The sequence below is a fragment of the Coptis chinensis genome, chromosome 5 (assembly GCF_015680905.1).
Source record: "Coptis chinensis isolate HL-2020 chromosome 5, ASM1568090v1, whole genome shotgun sequence".
NCBI lineage: Eukaryota > Viridiplantae > Streptophyta > Magnoliopsida > Ranunculales > Ranunculaceae > Coptis > Coptis chinensis.
This window is the reverse complement of record NC_141460.1, coordinates 71,393,334-71,412,862: the sequence shown is the minus strand read 5'-3', so window position 1 is coordinate 71,412,862 and position 19,529 is coordinate 71,393,334. Positions and strand designations below refer to the sequence as shown.

The window sequence follows — 19,529 nt, the reverse complement described above, 5'->3', positions numbered from 1 at the left end:
AGGCGGTAATGAAGGCGCCAGCTCGAGTTGGTACTGCTTTAAATTGTTGTTGTTTGTTTTTGGTGGGTTATAGTGTTATTCTGGATGGGCTATGAGGATTGATGGATGGTTTGGAGAGTCAGGTGGGGCATTTGGAGCTTGGAGAATTTGGAACCGTTGTTAATGGCGGCACGCCCATCCTCCAGTAAACTATTCGAACTGTTTTGGTTGGTTTTGTTGGGTGATTGATAATGGGTTGAAGTGGGGTAGTGTAGTAGAGTGAGGGGGCAGCTGTTAAAGCTTGAAGCAAGCCATTAATGGAGGTCGATGGATCTCCAGATCTAGTTTTGGTGAAGTTGGATTTAAGGAATTGAGGTTTATGCCTTAATTAAAGTTATAGGGTTTTTGTTTATGAGTAAAACCGATGTGATGAAGTTGGAGGAGGAGGAGGCTTGTGGTGGCCGGGTTTGGTGGCGGCTGTTGGAGAAGATGGCCGGCTGGGCTTGGGCCTGGGTCGGTTTCTCTTGAGTTTAGGTTTGTTAGTTGGGCCGAAATGTGTTAGTTGGGTTGGGCCAAAGTTCTATTATTTGGTCTTGGGCCTTAGTTGGTTTTTGGGCCCAGTTTGTTTTAAGTTGTTTGGGCCAACCTTTTATTTGTTTTGTTTGGGCTCTTTTAGTTTAAGTTGTTTTGGACCGGACCACATTAGTTATTTTTGGACCGAACCACTTAACTGTTTTGGGGCCAGTTTCTAATATTGTTCAGGGCCAGTCCATAGGACTTAATAGAGATCCAAATGGGTCTTTCAATATGTAGACTTTTGGGTTCTAAGGTTTGGGGTTTGGGCTCGGCTAGTTGGGTCCGAACCATTACCTTGGTCATGAGCCCATGAGCCATGCACCTTTGACCTTAGCCATGAACCATGACTATGACCCTGAACCTGTCGAACATGGAAACGACAGTTTGACTTTGACCATTGACGTTGACTTTGAACGTTGACCATTGACCGTTGACTGAGGAATGTTGACTTTTTTCAGTTTTTCTCATATTTAAGAATATGGACAAATATAGTAATAAAATATTATCGAAATTATATAACGTTATTTGTCATTATCTAATTAAGATTTGACGTGAGTAGTGTGTAAAGCATATATATATTGGGCTTTGATTGTGGACTGTGGATTGTTTAATTGTGCTACATTTTATGTTGTAAATTCTATGCACAAATCAAATGCTAAAATGCTGTGGAATCTTGTATATATTTGGTTGTCATTATCTAATTAAGATTTGACGTTGATATTGTGACATTATATAATATGTTGGGATATATATATTGAATGCAATAGTTTTGGAGACATAAATGTATAAACACTCCATTATTATATATGTGAGATGCTACTATGAGGTAGTATAGTATTGGTGAATGTTTGCCCACGGAATTGTGGCTTAGTGTAATAATATATTGGCACGTGAAAGAATGAAAAAGGTTATGAGATATTTTGAGATATTTATAAATATTGTGGCTTAGTGCAATAAGGTATTTGACCTGCACGGGATATAGTGGAATTATTATGAGTCATAAATAGATGACACTTGAATAAATTACGTAACGAAAATCCTAGAACCTAGCTACCACAACTCATGATTTGGATTTCGGCATTTTGGTGAATCTGAATGGCCTTCGGGCGTAAGTAATGTGATTTGCCCTTCTGGCATTTCAGTGAATCTGAATGGCCTTTCTGGCTTAGCCGAATAGTGGCTTGATTATTCCGTTTGCAAAATAGAACGAGACGCACGATATTTTATGCCGAATAGTGGCAGTACTTGCATAATGGCTTCCGTGTGAGGGTTACGATAATGCGGCATCCATTTCGAGGTAGTTACGCACGGAGTGGTTCATTATGTAAGGGGAGACATGTGGATGTACATGTTCGGCGTTGGGAAGCGATTATGGTAGCCAGGGAAACTAGGTAAGACATAGATACGACGTGAATTTTAGGGACACACAAAGAAAGCCTTAATTAATATAATTATGGTAATATGTTGGTTAATGATATATCTTTAGATAGATGATTGTATATGCTTGGCTAGTTATAGTTTAGTTAGAACCTAAGGCGCCTCGTGGAGGAACTAAATGCATTTTTATTATGCGTATGGTTTGTTGTGTGGTTAATGGGAAGTTAAGGCGCCTCAGTGGAGGAACTACCTGCCTTAATTATTGTACTTAAGGATGTTGTATTAGTCGTTGAAAGTTAAGGCGCCTCGGTGGATGAACTAAGCGCCTTATGGATTGTGTATGTATGTATATATATATATATATATATATATATATATATATATATATATATATATATATATATATATATTGTGTTTTAGAGCTACTCACACCAAAGATTTCTATAATCTCGATTTCGATTTGCATGTTGGCTTATCGGGTGTGTTCATTAAATGAACATAGTTGATAAGTCTTGACAGGTTTAGTGTTGAAGAAGATTGGTTACTGCTTGTGGTTTGCGTTAGCGTCGCATTTCAGGATAGACTTTGTTTTCTTTTGAGGTGATATAGATTTTCAGTTAAGATAAGGTTATTTGCAATTTCATTTGTTAATTTTTGTAATGAAGAGGACTTTGGTTTAAGTTTAAAATTTTTATTGGTTTTTAAATTATCCGCATATTTAAACTGTTTATGGGTTTTTGGGAGTTGAGAGTGCGTCACACCTCGAAGATCGAAGAGTCGGGAACAAATAATGTTTTTCCGAATTCTGTCGAAATTCGGGGTGTGACAGGTATGACAAACCCAATCTCTATATTGATATATCTTGATTCTATTATCAAACAATCTTTGTTTGATTCGTTGGCTTTGCTAAAGATTTATAATAATTTATCTAAAATTTCTAAGTTTTCAGGGCAGGGCCCTAGGCGGCTGGGCCTATGTTGTCTAAGCATCTACATATGACCCCTGAATATAAACTAAATTGAAAGCCTATTCTACCTAAAAATGCCCACTGTAATGCTAAAAATCTAACAAATATCCATTGCAAAAGCTCGTTCTACTAACAAATAAGCCAAGTTTAAGAGAACTTGCATAGGGCCCAATGAAATTCAGTGCTAGCCTTGTCCAACCACCAGTAGTCCAACAAACTAAAACACAGTAAAACCTATTGGAACTTTGTTTGGGGAAATGAGTTGATGTTAAAAGCCTAAAACATTATCCCAGAGAAAAAACATAGAAGCCGCTTGCTCAGTGACTGGTCCATTAATATTTTCATCCATTGTTCAACCAAATCCATTAACTTTCACAAAAAAATAAATAATAGTAGTAACAATTAAAATAAAAATACTTAATTACCCATGCAGACAAATCTATTCTATTATCATGAATATCACAATATATAGATATGGCAAATGACACTGTTCAAAAAGTCCATCAACTCATCACTTAACGACCATATTTTTTTCAGGGCAACCAAATATTCAATTAAATTTCTCAAACTCGACTAAATACCACATTATCTTAAAAATAGGGTTTTTAAAAACATAAGGCACAAAATGAAAACTCATTCCAACTAAAACTTAACACAACCCACGACTCAATCTATAAATAGTACATGAAATAAACTAAAGTTATATCCTTAACAATATCACGTTTGTTTAATTATACTTCTCAAAATGGCATATACATCAAGTCTATACATACATGTGCATGATGCTAACTGATATTGCTTAACTTCATGTCCGACGATTCCACAAGACGAAAGCTTCAAGAAATACTTCTTCAATTATGAAATTTCACAATATCCAGAAGTCCTAGTGAAGATCCTTCAAATTCAATTGGCCATTATTTCTCCCTCCTACGTTATTTGCATGCATGACAACAAAAAGAATATTGTTTTTTGCTGAGGTGAGCGGTGAGCCTCATGTCTCAATCAAGACAATTATGTCGCTAGTGTGTATAGAATTTTACCAGTTTTTAGATGTATTGACAATTTTCATCCAATCGTAAGTCTTACCTGTAAAGCCTCGTTTTTTTTTTGCTCTTAATTAGTTATAAGATCAAATTGAACTTTATTTTTCATTTTCATTTTCTCTAAAATCATGTTTGAAATAAATGATTAATGTTGAATTTGTATGTCATGTTTAATCACGAAGTTTTGGGTCTATCTACTTCTAGTACGTGTATGTATATGAGGCATCATTTAGGTTGTGACTTAAAATCCAAGACTCAAACCATTTGCATGAGACCTAAGTTAGAATCAATAAGTTTACTTTTGGTTAGCTCGTTGTGAGACATGTGTCTCCAGAGTAAGAATTTTGATTATTACATAAAACCTTTCATCAAAACTGCAAATATGTTTTTTTCACTCTTTTAATTTTCTCCCTCATTATTTAGAGTTTTTTGAATGAAGTTCTATAACAAAAAGATTAAGAGAGTGAGTTGAAGAGAGGAAGGAGGGAAAAAAAAAAGATATGGTGAAAATCTAGCTACAAAGGAGAAAGGACAACAATGATTGAATTTGAAGGATTTTCACTGGGATTTATGGATATTGTGAAATTTCATATTTAGACAAGTATTTCTTGAACCTCGCATCTTTTGAAATCGTCGCACACGAAATTGAGTAATGCACTTGTTATTGAACTAGTTTTTTTGAGAGCGATGTTTTTCCTGGTTATGATGACTATTTTATCAGGTGAAATGTCTTTTATATCTTTTAAATGATTAGACGTATATTGTTTATGTTTTTATTATCAAAATTTGTTTTCGTCTTTTACCATTGTATATGTATAAACTTAGTGTATATGCCATTTTGAGAAGTATATTGAAATAAAGATGATATTGTTAAGGATATATATGACTTTAGTTTATTTCATGTAATACCATTTATAGAGATTTGGGTTGGGTTAAATTTTGGTCGGAATGAGTTTTTCGTTGGTGCGTGCATTCTCTTTTTGTTGGTCGAGTTTTGACTGAATATCTAGTGGCCTTGAAAATATAGTCGTTATGTACACCATTAATGATGAGTACATTGATGGTTCTTTTGAACATAGTACATGATAGAGTAATAGATTGTTTATAGTTTTCAAGGATAATAATATGGCTTGCAAATAACAAGTCTAAATAATAGCAGAGACGCGCGTGAAGAAAAAAAGAACAAAAATGTTGAAAGAACATAAAAGTCAAAGAGACAAAAGTACTTCAGGGTCTCATTGCCAAGTTGGTAGTTTCCTCTGGTTGGATACTGCACTTGCAAAAAACACGAAAAATCGGCTAGTTCATCAAAACAACACTCTAGTGCATGCATGTAATGACAGACCGCAATTTTTTTTTTACATAAATGAAACTTCTTATGGTTACACCATTGACATAGCAAACTACTTTAATTTTTCAATTCTCATTTTTTTCATGATGTTTAAAAGAAGAGTTGACGAGCTCCCTAATCTCAAGAAGTTTCAATAACCCATTAATGTCATCTCCATTCATCTCGACTAAAAAAATTCAGGAATCTGGAATGGATGAAGTTGTGAAGATAAAATCATGTCCTAGAACTCATAATACATAGAGGAGTTAGATTTTACAAACCTCATCCACAAAAGTTGGCATAGATATGCATTGTGATACTGATGATAATATAATGGATTTGTATGAAGGGCAAGTTACTATTAATTGTTTGTGAGCCGTAAGTATGTGTGAAAGTTACTAGATTTGGTTGAGTAGTGGATGTATACAACAATTTATATAATGTATTGCTTCTTTCTCACTCTACAAATTTACTTACATTTTATTTTTTTGTGGATGTCATCTTCCCACTATGGATAATATAGATAGAGTCCCTGCAAATATAAACTAATTTGGAAATTTCTAAAGAAGCTAAAAAGGGTTGCAAAATTATTTTAATCATGTCCGTTAAAATAAACTCATATTTTCAAATTAACTTTTAAGTGGGTGGAGATTTTGAAATGATATGAGATTTTGTGGATATGGTGATCTTTATAGCGGTAAGATCACAAAGTATTAGTCCTTTGAGGGCAATATGGAATAAGTTGCCCTCAAAGTTGTATTTGTTTTGTATAAGGTATGGGTTTTGTCCAAATGCTAATGTAATTATAAAAATTAAACGCAATATATCAAATAAAACAAACAAAAACAAAAAAAAGGAATCTAAGACCAAGTGAGATGTTGAGAACAATGTGAGTTTCCATGTGTTACATTATTTTGAAATTACATCCAAAATCCAAAGTGAGCCTTGCTCGAGATTCATTCCAAAATTCGATATTTCATTTAAAGTGTTTTAAGGTCCAGTCTCCCCTATAAAAAGTTATTCGTGTCCGCGGCCGCTTCTTCAGAGAATCAAAGGTATGTAATGAAATCCGATTTTGTAATTAATAAAGGTAGTAAATTTATTTGATTGTTTACATCTGTTCATCCCCAGGTTGTTAATATGGGAGATGATGATGGTAAAAAAGAGGCCAAGCTTCCGGTCGCGGGAAAAAGAAACATTTTGATTACGAGTGCTTTACCTTATGTCAACAATGTTCCTCATCTAGGAAACATAATTGGCTGTGTCTTGAGTGCCGACGTTTTTGCTCGATACTGCCGTCTTAGGGATTACAATGTTATTTACATATGTGGAACTGATGAATACGGCACTACAACCGAGATTAAAGCTATAGAGGAAAACTGCTCTCCAAAGGAGATTTGCGACAAGTCAGTCAGTAGTTACTAAACAAATCAATTGTTTCTTTCTCACTCATCAACTGCTTCTCTCTTGTAGGTACTATGCTATTCACAAGCAGGTATATGACTGGTTCGGTATCAGTTTTGATGAATTCGGACGCACTTCTACTCCCCAACAGACTGAAATTTGTCAGGATATTTTCAACAAAGTCATGGAAAACAACTGGCTATCTGAAAATACAATGAAGCAGCTTTACTGTACTACGTGCAAGCGCTTCTTGGCTGATCGGCTTGTGGAGGGCACCTGTCCGACACCCGACTGTGCTAACGACTCTGCAAGAGGTGATCAGTGTGACAAATGTGGAAAGCTCTTGAATCCGACAGAGTTGGTGGATCCTAGATGCAAGGTTCGTTCTATCCTTCTCCGTTTTTTTTGGAGTCTCATTGTAGTTTAAACAAAGAGCATGTTTACAGTTGGGTCCAGAAGAACATCCACTTGTTTATATACTCCATCGCTCATTTATCAATTTATGATCATTTTAATTGCAGACATGTCAGACCCCTCCAGAAATTCGTGATACGAACCACTTGTTTCTAGAGCTCCCACTATTGCAACATAAGTTGGAGGAGTACGTCAAGGAGATGTCAGTGGCTGGCTCTTGGAGTCAGAATGCAATTCAAATCACAAATTCGTGGTTGAATGAAGGGCTCAAATCTCGATGCATCACAAGAGATCTGAAATGGGGTGTTCCTGTTCCACACGAAAAGTATAGGGACAAGGTTAGACAATGCATGTCCTCCCCCCAAGCCTTTATTCTAATTCAATGTTGTTTTGTTTTTATATGCCAAATATTGCCAATATGTCCCCTTTTGGTTCCAAAAGGCGTATAGCATAGATATTTTCTATTGATTATCTGTCTTTGACAACTTGGTTGTAGGTCTTCTATGTTTGGTTTGATGCACCTATTGGATACATTTCAATCACTTCATGTTATACTTCAGAGTGGGAGAAGTGGTGGAAGAATCCTGAAAATGTGGAGCTGTATCAATTTATGGGCAAAGATAATGTGCCATTCCACACTGTAAGCTTACACCATCTCAAAGTAATTTTGAAAGGCCTATTCAAATTTAAGATGATCAACTACGATTCTATGAGCTTATATTAATGTTTTATACTTTTATGCAATAAGAAGTGTGTTATTAGAAGTCTCTTGAACTTCAAAAAAACTGAGTGGAATTCATGGTAGGATTCAGTAATGGGTCCCCTGAACACAAAAAAGAAATGGTGTTCTATACCGCCATAAGCTAGCTCATCTGTGTTTTCCTTTTAATTACCTCGTTGAATATGGGCCTTATGCCTACCACTTGGGATCTATGAAGCACCTCTAGAGGCCAAGTATCAGTGTCCGACACCGACACGCCCTGACACGCGTTCAACATGTTTCCGACATGCGATTGTGAGTATCGGATCTATTTAATAAACTATTAGAATTTCCGACACACTGGGGACTCGCATTGGACACTTTATTGTTTTTTATTTTTTAAAGTGATTAAAATACTTGAAAAGAAAGTATGACCTAGGAAGGGTTTCATTTCACTCGTGGATTAAGGAAAAAGTGGCGCAGCGCAACACATGACTGCACTTGATGATTGACGAGTCCTTTTTTATCGTTATGGATCTTTTTAAACTGGTATTGTTATGAACTTCTGTTTTGTTGGCATTTGCTTGCACTTGGACATGTATGTTACTGCTTAATCTGTTATAATTGGACATGTTTTGAACTAGAGTTGGTATTTTGATTTAAATTTGGTGGAGAATGTTCAATATATTTACATATATATATTTATCTGTTTTTTAAACTTGTCCATGGTGTATCCCGTGTCTTACTTTTTTGAAAAATGCCGTGTCCATGTCGCATGTTGGAGTCTGTGCTTCATAGCTTGGGATATATCACCAGCATAAAATATTCGCAGGAAACTAGTTGGTGTTAGAAGGTTAAGGCTTGATGAGAGCACACATTAAAAACAATTTAAAGACTATACAACTACAATCCTGATGCCCAAATTCCCTAGACAAGCTAAAAAGATTTATACCAAAAGGTTATAGGATGACTTTCCATGTCTCAACACTGTTAGGAAAATAAGTATATAAACTGTATGACCACATGATCTAGGTTGATTTGGATCATATCTTTGGATGTGCCTGCTTTGGTTTCCTCAAGAGAGTTTGTGCTAGGATGTTCGTAACGTATTCACCCTTTTTGTGCCAGCGAGGAAGCGACTGGTCCCTGTTATAGCCTTTGTTTAAGACCTTGTGAACTCTGACAAGATGATCATTTTGTTTATCACAATAGAATGCATTGGGTAAAATTTAAAGAGAGATGAAAATCTTTATCTATTTACTTTTTTATTTTTTATTTATTTATTTTTTTTTGCACACAAGTAGTTTTCTATTAGTCTATTGAGTGGAAAAATGTGGCAATTACAATGGGGATGACTATTACAACCAAGGTTTCCTTACTCAAGTCTAGTAGGTTATGAGAGGGTTTTTAAATTTTACAAACAAAATCTGGCCTAGTGTCACTCCAAAATTGTTCTCCATTTTACAAAAAAAGTATGGACTAGTTGTTTTCTATATTAACTCTCCTTCATTCAAGTTGGCTCCTCTTCTAGCTGCAATATAAGCACCAAAATTGGCTTCACATCAAGTGTGAGTGAGTTTCCAATCATTAAAGCATCCAACTCACATTTGCCTACCTCTGACAAAGTTGAGCCCTTGAAACAATAAATCAACCAATTAGAGGATCTGTTAAAGAAGATACATGGTGTTGAAGTAAAACCTACTAGGTTCGAGGACCTTTGTCCTTTTCCTGATGCTCGGTTGCCAGAGAAATTAAAGATGCCAAATCTTTTAAATGTTGACGAGGAGACCATTAGACTTTTAGTAGAGCCCTTTTCCATCTACTAAGCAGTGTACAAAGAACTTCCAAATGATTGATTGCACGGTCTGTGGCCATAGAGTCCAACTCCAGCCAAACTTTCATATGTGATCAGTGATATGTGCATCTGGTGTTGGAGTATTGAAGTAAGATTGCCGGTTGTATAGTTAGATATTGGTTTAAGACTTTAAGAGGTGTATAAATCTTTCCAATGTGCCCACCTTTGTGTTTGAGAGTGAGCACCAATTTTGCAGCGGTACGCCCCCCCTAGATAGTGTATGTAACAAAAAAGAACAATTGGCCAAGAAGTAGGAATCATGTACATAGGGCCTAGGCAAGGCGATGTCCAATTTTTGATATTTAAGTTTGCTTATTGAGTATGATATATATGGAAAGCAACTTCAACTTCTCGAGCTTTCCTTATTACCCACTTTGGCAACCCGTGTCTCTCTTCAATCGTTCTCTCTTCCGCTCTCCCTCTCTCGCAGTCTCTCTCCCTGCTATCTCTCGTTTGTTTTGTTTTTTATTTTGTTTGTTTTTTTCTCCACTTACTAGGAAACTCAATTTCATGAACCAGACAGAGCCCATCGTGTTTTTATTTAGCTATTTGCTACCATTGACATTTACCTTGGTGGTGAATTTCCCAATTCCCAACAGTCTCTTATAACTATGAAGTTATGTTTTTAGCTCAAAAAATCCGGTGTGTATGTTGTATGCACAGACCTACTTTCTAGTCAATATATAAATAAATAAATAAATCCTATGAAACTCTTAAATGATTTTCTCTCATCTTTATTTTTTCGACATTTTGTCTCATCATTATTTCTTCTTTTCCCAAATTATTTTTTGTAAAGAGATGAAATTACATTTTACTACATTCCTTGGAATCCTTTGCGAAGCACTGAACAATTAGTACGTGTGGAGGGGGTTTTTTTTTAGAAAGCCTCCAGTGGGGCGCAAAGGGTTTATTCAGCAACGTTTGTGGTATGCGGGGGCATTTTTCAGGTATTGGCGAACTTAAATGAGAGTCTTTCTGATAGGAAGGGAGAACATGATTAGGTTTTGGGAATATGGGTGAAAAGGATTGTCTTTCATTTAGTTTTGTACCATCAAGAAGCTTGTAAAAAAAGGAAAAGAAAATTAAGAAGCTTGTTAGTTGTTGCAGCTAATAAGGAAAGAGGCTAGGGTAGGTAAGAATCCGAGAGTATTGGAGGAGTTTAAGAGTGAGAAAGAAAAAAAAACTTGGAGAATTTGGTAAAAGGTGGGGTGCTAGATTGGCTGAAAATCAAGGTGAGATCAGGGCATTGATCCAAAGAAAAGAAAGAGATAAGAAGATTTGAGTTGAAGGGTGAGGTGGTAACTGAAGATGGTATGGAATTTAACGAACTTGAGGATAAGGATGATGAAGAAAGCTTGATTGTGAGTTTTCTGACAAAGTAGATGACGAGGCGGAAGATGACCTTTTGTCAAATAGGAGAGATACAATGGGTGGTCCACAGGTGGTGAAGGATGGGCTTTGGGCTTGGAGGATAGGAGGCAGCTTGAAGGTATACCTTACTTGGACAGATTGGGGTTAAGTTTGTTAAGGTCCTGTTAGGGTGGAAGTGGCCACGTGGCATCATGGCGTACTGGTCTTAGAAAATTTGCTAGTGCTATTTATCTGTTCCTCAGTTGTATCAATATTTTTTCCTTTTTGCCCGGTGTTTTTATCAATATATTTAATTTTACTCGTGAAAAAGAAGAAAAAAAAGAAAAAGAAAAATAAGAAGCTTGTTCAATCATTCAACTTATGCACTTGGAGTGAAAGCTATTGAAAAAGAGCAGAAATACCTTTACATAGATCTAGAAGACTAGAACCTGCTGCTATGCACAAGAGGACGTTGAGCAAATCTATGGTCAGTATGCAGTATTTGGTCTTTGCAAGACCCTTCACTTGCACTCTATATAGTCAAAAGCACTCAAGGCGCTGTCTTTTGAGCCTACCACCATTATGTTGAGCCTACCGCTCCATGGCCTGCAGTGGCTTCAACTTATGTGTTTGCCAGCCTTGCCTCTCCCGTGCCTACATAGAGTCCTTCTCATCCTTAATTTTCTATTCTCTTGAATTTTCTCCATTTGTTACCAAGTCTTGCTTGTCATATGCATATACGTATATTTATATATGTTTAAATGCTATCTCTCCACTGATATCCTTCTTGTGCAATTCTAGGTAATGTTTCCTTCAACGCTGCTAGGTACTGGGGAAAAATGGACATATATGAAGACTATAAGTGTGACAGAATACTTGAATTATGAAGCAGGTAAGCAGCTTGCTATATATTTGTTATTTGTCAACTCTGTTTATGAGAAGATGTCTGATTTAGAGTATCTCCTTAAGTATTTTCTTCTGATGGCATCTGTAGGAAAGTTCTCCAAAAGTAAGGGTATAGGAGTTTTTGGTAATGATGCCCAGGATACAAAGATTCCTGTAGAAGTATGGCGATATTACTTGTTGACTAATAGGCCAGAGGTGAGTTCATTAATATGGCCCTCATTTTGGTTTCTCAGCTTTTAGCTAGGTTGTTGTTGTTCTTATAGGTGCAATCTGTAAATTCTAATTGGTTTCTGTCTACTAGGTATCCGACACATTATTTTTATGGTCAGATTTGCAAGCAAAAGTAAAAGGGGATCTGGTGAATAACCTTGGAAATTTTATCAATCGAGTTTTGAGCTTCATTGCTAAACCTACAGGTGTAGTTCCTTATGATTCTTCTTGAGTTCTAGGAATTCACATGAGTGAACAAGTATGCAAAATTTTCGACAAAGGCTTATATTAATAGGTAGTTGGTCGTAGTGGGAAGGGGTTCACTATCTATATACCAGCTTCCCTTTTAAATTCATTGCTTGCCGCTAGATTTTGGATGTTTTGTTTACAACTTTATGCTCTTTTTGGATGTATCTTTGCATGCCCCATATAGAAGTTGAATTAGTGTCTATTACCTATATTGTTTTGTTATAATGGTTTAGCAAAACAAAGCAAATATGCATTGCGTTATCATGTCTAAAGAAGTTCCTTGCACATAGATAACACTTCTCTTATATTTAAATGTCTACCTCAATCCTCACGTGTAAGACCGAATTAGAAATCTAAGGGAGCGTGTACTTGATGTCCAATGATATTTCATGTCAAAATTGGTTTATTTTATTTAAATTGGCATGGGGTTCCACCAATCTCATGTTCGTCTTCAGTGACAAGCTTGAGGGATTGGTGGAGTCTAGGAGTATTTAATATGATAATTCCAAATTGTTATTTTTATACTTAGAAGATGCAAAAGGTTTATCAATTAGCAGTGTTTCTGTGAATACAACAAAAAATGTAGTAATATTTCAAGATATAGCGGCCGGAGTTCATTATGTATTTGCATCTTGAAAGCTGTTAGGTATGCTTCCTAAATGTTTCGCGCTCTTCCCATGTTTATCTTTCCATGTCAAATTGTACTGTTGATCGTATATTTGTATACGTTCTGCAGGTATAGGATATGGATCTGTTGTCCCTGATGCTCCAGGTGCTGAATCAGATCCTTTGACAAAGGAATTTGCAGAAACGGTTGCCAATTATGTGGAGAACTACCAAGAAGCCATGGAGAAGGTAAATAAATGTATGCTTGGATTTTTCTTTTTATTGATTTAGCTGAAAAAAGTGTGGCTACACAATTCAGACTTTTGTCTTATTAATATTTTCTTTCTGCATTATGAAATAGGTTAAACTAAAGCAAGGATTGAAGATTGCAATGAGTATAGCTAACGAGGGAAATGTCTATCTACAAGTAAGCTTGTTGCTATTAATTGATATTAATTATTATTTTCTGTTGCATAAGGTCTGCAAATGTTAAACTGAATACTGATATGATATGCAGAAGGAAAAGTTCTGGGATCTTTACAAGACTGATCTGACAAAGTGTTCAAGTGTTATGAGAACTTCTGCTGGGCTTGTTTATCTTCTGGCATCTTTGTTAGAGCCCTTTATGCCATCTTTTTCTGTTGAGGTAAACATCGGCTGTAGTGTTTACATTCTTTTCTGTTATACTAAACTGGTATATCGTTTTTATTGCTGTATCTCAATTTGACATCTCCCACTCACAGTTCTATCAGTCAATCTAAGTCTGCTTTCTTGTGGCATCTAAGGTACTGAAGCAGCTCAATTTGCCTCCTGAAATTTTAGTTCAAGATGAAAAAGGAGATTTGGACAGGGCAAGAAAACTCTGGGATATTCTACCTAAGGACCACAAAATAGGGACACCAGAGCCACTATTCAGGGAACTGGTATACATTTTCTGATATTGATTATTTCTGTCGTTCAATTAAAGAATGTGTTATTGTGTGTGCCGTGCTTCTGAGTTCCTTCCCTCGTGGACATGTTCTCTGTCTTTGGTCTTGGATCTATTCGTTAGTACTCGAGGTCTTTGATCTCATGGACATTTTCTCTGTGTTAGGTATGATATTTTGTTAATCATTATTGGTGTAACCAATCTATTACTTTTACTTTGTTACACAGGGAGATGAAGAAGTAGAGGAGTATAGGGTGAAATATGCAGGAAGTCAAGCTGAAAGGAAGGTAGTAGCAGAAACACAAGTGGTAGCCGAGAAACTGAAGAAAACGAAAATATCAGGTAATATTTGTAGTTTCTTTTGGTGCATATGATCATTAGGTCTAGGATTTGAGTTGCGGTAATGTGTCTTACATCTATGCTTCTTAGTATTCCTGTTATTTGTGGATTATATGATGTAACATTTAAGTATCCTATGTGATTCTATGCACATAGTATTTTGTGTTCGACGCTGTTGTTTGTGTGAGTGTTTTTTTTTTTTTTTTGTGTCAATCTGTACTGGCAGCCGAAGCGCTGAAGGACAGATGTGTATAGCTGAGCGCTCTAGGATTGTTTTTGTCCTTAGTCCCATTAACATTCAGGTGATCTAGAATGCAGTATTGGGGAATCAATGCAGGGTATGAGTGATGGAAAAAGTTCAGCACCGTGGGTTTTCGGTCGACTGCGGCTCTGGTAGATTTATCCATATACATTGGTTGTCTTCCTTCTTAGTGAAGTCCATACATGAATTGTCTTGTACCTTCCAGGATTTCTTAAAACTGATGGTCGGGGAAGATTATAATGGGGCGCCACATGATGCTGATGGTGTATTGATCCTGGAAGGCCCTGTGGACCATGGGGGGGTTACATCTCGTTAGTATATGCAGTTCGGGATCAGGTCCATGCATTCTCAACATAATGGGTTCTGGGTCTTTGCTTGCATCTGTGTCAGGGTCAGGCATTTTGCTTAGAAAGTGTCCAAGTGGTAATGTGTCTCTTGATGCATTAACTGATTGCATGACAGATGCAACTATTATGGAGCATGGGGCGTAGTCCACTAGGTATGAGGTTGATAACATGGGTATAGTCAGATGGGACTGCACATGATAGTGATAGTACTTTTAAGTAGTTTGACACTTACCCTAACTTGTAAGTGGTAGGCCATTTTTTTGTGTGTTGTTTTTGAGCTACTTATAAGGGGTAGACCTCTTATTTTGCTAGTTATAAGTACCAAAAGTATAAGCTGGAAAACCCGACTTACACAAACTTACAAGTAGCACTTATAAGTGGCAAGCACTTACAAGTAGTGAAAAACAAACAGGCCCTAAGGCTTGTGATAAAATGCCCAAAGTAAAATGACATCCAAGTCTTTATGAAAGGTGGTAGTGGACCTGGTACTTCGTGGACAACAGTTGTGTTGTCCACGCAAGGACAAAGGGGTCCTGGAGCTAGTGGCAAGAAGAATGGCACGATTATGAGAATTTACTGGTTGAGGTCGAAGTCTAGCCCAATAATATTGGGAGGAAGGCTGATCCACCCTAGTGATTATTCAGTTATTGAGCGGCTAGACAGTCAACTCGAGGAGGCAAAGAGTGCCTTCCTCCTCATTTGTTGCCTCTCCCTCTACTCTAGAGCTCTCCTTAACAGCGCCACCATCACCCACCACCTGTAGTGCCTTCGTCCTCAGTAGAGGTGGTCTAAGGGAGTTCAAAAAATGAGGAGGAAGGCGCTACAGGTGGTGGGTTAAGTTGGCGCTGTTAAGGGAAGCTCTAGAGTAGAGGGAGGCAACAAAAGTTGGAGAAAGGAGTGGAAAGAGGACAGATAGACGGCTGGGAAGGTGGTTGATAGGATCATGGTTGGTGCAAAAGGAGAACACTTTGTCTAAGAGGGGCATATTAGAGAGGGCAAGAAGACGACTGATAATGGGGAGGGAAGAGAGAAGCTACTGAGCTTTGGTGAGAGGTGATGCCAAAGAGCTTGAGACTACAGAAGGTGATCTTGTTGACTGCGAAGCCGTAGATGAAAAGCATGCGACTCTGTTCCTTTTACATTTTTTGATCCCTTTTGTTCTTTCTTGAGTCTGTTTCTAGTTGTTGCAGTTTGTTGGTGCAACATGGGGCTGTCCCCTGGTGCATTATCAATATTGTAGGCCTTTGGATGGGTGTAGGTCGGGGTGTTATTATTTTTGGACCTTTGGGTTTTCTTTGATCTTATAAGGGTGGGTTTGGCGAGCTATCATAATTAGTTTCTGAATTCTGGCTAATTATGTAGCACTCACTGATGTAACAGTTCTGGTTATAAATATAACTTTTATTTATCACACGTTGGAAAAAGAAAAGATCTCAAAACTGTGATAACTTGGGACTGGACATCAAGTGTCCTTGATTGCTTGTTTGTCACAAGATGGCATGGCTGTGCAGTGTGCCCGAACCTTCTGTAGTCTCTTTTTTTCCTTAGGCAACTGACTGTAGCAGAGATAACCACCTTATAAACCTCAGCTGGCTGTTTTTCCTTACTAAGCTTGATTGTACTGGCACACTCCTTGTTATTGTTCGTTTAGTTGGTTGTGACCATTTAAGCTTGCCTTTTTCTCCTGATCAGCACTATTTTTGCATTTCCTATGAGCATCACTTTGGTTTATTTGATTGTGTTATACTTTTCAACATCGTTTTTTGCACATGTATGACAAAAACGAAAATTTGCAGCTGCAGTTAAACCCAAAGCCATTGCGAAAGCAGAAGTTTCCATTACTACACTCGATATACGTGTTGGCCTAATTACAAAAGTTCAGAAGCATCCAGATGCTGATTCTCTTTATGTGGAAGAAATTGATGTGGGTGAAGAAGCCCCGAGGACGGTTGTTAGCGGCCTTGTCAAATATATCCCTCTGGAGGAAATGCAAGTATGTCTGTTTAAGAATTCTATTCTCACAATGTTCATAAACTTTTAGTTGAAAATGGTGGCTATTCATCTACTTTCCTAATGATATCTCATTTGCAGAATCGGAAGGTTTGCGTTCTTTGTAATCTAAAACCAGTGAAAATGAGGGGCATTCAGTCACATGCAATGGTTTTAGCTGCTTCCAACGATGATCACACTAAAGTAAGCACTATTTCATCTAGTATACAATTACTTGTAACATTGATATCCTCATTTTCTCTAGTGTCGTGCTAACTGTCTAAAAGGACATAAATACAAGAATAGTGTTCCCAAACTCAGCAAAGCGTTTGATTTCACAATGATTACTGGATACTGCTCGATCAAAATACTAATGAGCATCCATCTGTTTCAGGTTGAATTAGTTGATCCACCCCATTCTGCTCCTGTTGGGGAGCGGGTAGAGTTTCCTGGGTTTCAAGGTGAACCTATTAATGGCTATGTCAACCTGAAGGTTTTTGAAAAGTTGCAAGCGGATCTCCAGACGGACGCGGAGCTAGTAGCCTGCTATAAAGATGCGCCCTTCACCACATCTGCTGGTGTCTGCAAAGTTTTGTCCATCTGTTCCGGAGCTATAAGGTAGACAAGACCCCCACAAGAAGGTAGGAGTTTTGCTGCCAGTGTTCATCCTTGTGATGAAAGTTGTTTCTTAATTCAATGATCAAAATAAACATATTTTAATTGGATGATATTACTCGAATTTGAATGTGCCTTCGTGCTTTTTGTTTGTGTTACTTGGAATCTAATCTTAAGCTTGGGGTCTCTCTCTCTCACACACACAAAGAAGGAATAATATAGCATTGAGCTCGTCCGGTCTCCACCACTATTCTGGCCTTGCACTTGTCTAGTTTGCTGTCCACTCGATCTTCTTTTTTCAACCTGGGAATCCCCGACCACTATATCATGTGAGAAAGTTGGGAAACAATTAAAACCACCATAATGTAAATCAATTCCTTTACACCAAGACTTTTTTTTACTTGTCAGTATTTATCGGTATTTTTATATCTCAATTTTAGGGCAACCCATACATTTTGTTCTATGGTATTAACTCTAAACTAAGAGGTTATTTGTTTTTTTGGATTAAGTTATAAGAGGGTCTTATAAGACCATGTGTTATAAGAGGGTCTTATAAGATGGTCTTATAAAGTGGTTTGTTTTCATTTTAAGTTTCTCTTATAAACACTTGTAAAAATAGAAAAAACAAATATATAACATCTTATAGATGGTTATTTGACAAATATAATCCTACTTTACATCACATTTAACATGAATAGATTAATTTGAAACAAAAATATAGTTTGATTTTCGATTTCAAATTAATTTTGATAATTAGAATATCGATTTTATGAAACTACTTTAGTTGACAGTGGTGGTAGTGGTCTTAATAGCACAGTGGTGGTGATAGTGGAAGTGATGATATTGGTCTTAATAACACGGTGGTGGTAGTGGAAGTAGTAGTAGTAGAAGTGGTGGATATTTTAATAATACGGTGGTGGTGGTGGTGATAGTCTTAATAGTATGATGGTAGTGGTGGTGATGGTAGTGGTAGTGGAGGTGATGATATTGGTCTTAATAACACGATGGTAGTGGTAGTGGAGGTGATGATATTGATCTTAATAACACGATGGTAGTGATGGTGGTTGTGGTGGTTTTAATAGCACGATAGTGGTGGTGATGATAGTCTTAATAGTACGGTGATAGTGGTGGTGGAGGTGATGATGGTGGTGGTGGTAGTGGTGGTGGTGGTAGTGGCGGCAGTGGTGGTGGTAGTAGTGGTGGTGATGATGATGGTGGTAATGGTGGCAGTGGTGGTGGTGGTTTTAATAGTTTGGTGGTAGCCGATGGTGGCTAGGGCAATTGAGTTATTTGGAGAAGAAGATAATGAAAATGAAAGAAGAGATAAATGAGATTAGGGGTATATGGACGGGGGTGTTTGAGTTATTTTACAAATTATAAGACTTATAGAATTGAAGTAGATCCAATTTTGGTACTTATAGAATTGGAGCCTCTTATAAGATATTTCTAGTAGAATGCCTCTTATAAAAGGCAAAAAACAAACCAAAAAAATATCAAAAATCACTGGGCCACATCTTATAAGAGGTTATAAGACCTCAAGGTATTATAAGAGGCAAAAACAAATGGCCCTAACTTTCCCACCTTAACTTCCATCCGCAAGGAAAAACCTCACCAATTGACTTGTTGCCTGAGAGTGTGAGAACACAAATTTTCTCATTTGGAATGGGTAGTGGTTACCATGATACCAATATGGAGTAATCGTCGGATAATTGCTTTCAAGAACCATCCATGCTTTTCTTTTATGTCGGTTGAAGAGTGCTTACTGCTGCATTTAACATTTGCAACTTTTCTCAACCGACAATCAACCAACTACTACCATCCCTCTAACTATAGGAGCAAATCAACAAACTTTGCCGAGAGGGTGGATATTAATCTCCAGTTGCACATCATAATCACCTCCACAACTTTTAAATTTAATGCACAAACTGACCCTAAAAACCAAACTTATAAACTTTTTGCAACATTTTTCAGGGGAAAATGGGAAATATATGCCAACGAATTAAATGCATGCATTCTCATCCATATTAGCTGCCAGTAAATTTGACACGTTGTAAAGAAACTGGGGCATTTGTAAAGAAACTGG

General features: G+C 37.1%; 1 protein-coding gene across 1 annotated transcript; it reads left to right on the top strand.

Annotated features, from left to right (window-relative positions):
• The first annotated feature begins 5,819 nt into the window (after positions 1–5,819).
• Positions 5,820–17,632, top strand: LOC147498706 (methionine-tRNA ligase, putative / methionyl-tRNA synthetase, putative / MetRS). The gene is made up of 16 exons (XM_086560624.1): positions 5,820–6,327; positions 6,404–6,678; positions 6,746–7,055; positions 7,198–7,428; positions 7,587–7,730; positions 11,797–11,887; positions 11,990–12,096; positions 12,203–12,317; positions 13,097–13,215; positions 13,328–13,393; positions 13,484–13,612; positions 13,752–13,889; positions 14,122–14,236; positions 16,639–16,835; positions 16,934–17,035; positions 17,226–17,632. The coding sequence occupies exons 2-16, from the start codon at positions 6,413–6,415 to the stop codon at positions 17,451–17,453; spliced, it is 2,358 nt and encodes a 785-aa protein (XP_086416750.1). The 5' UTR covers positions 5,820–6,327; positions 6,404–6,412; the 3' UTR covers positions 17,454–17,632.
• Positions 17,633–19,529: the final 1,897 nt, after the last annotated feature.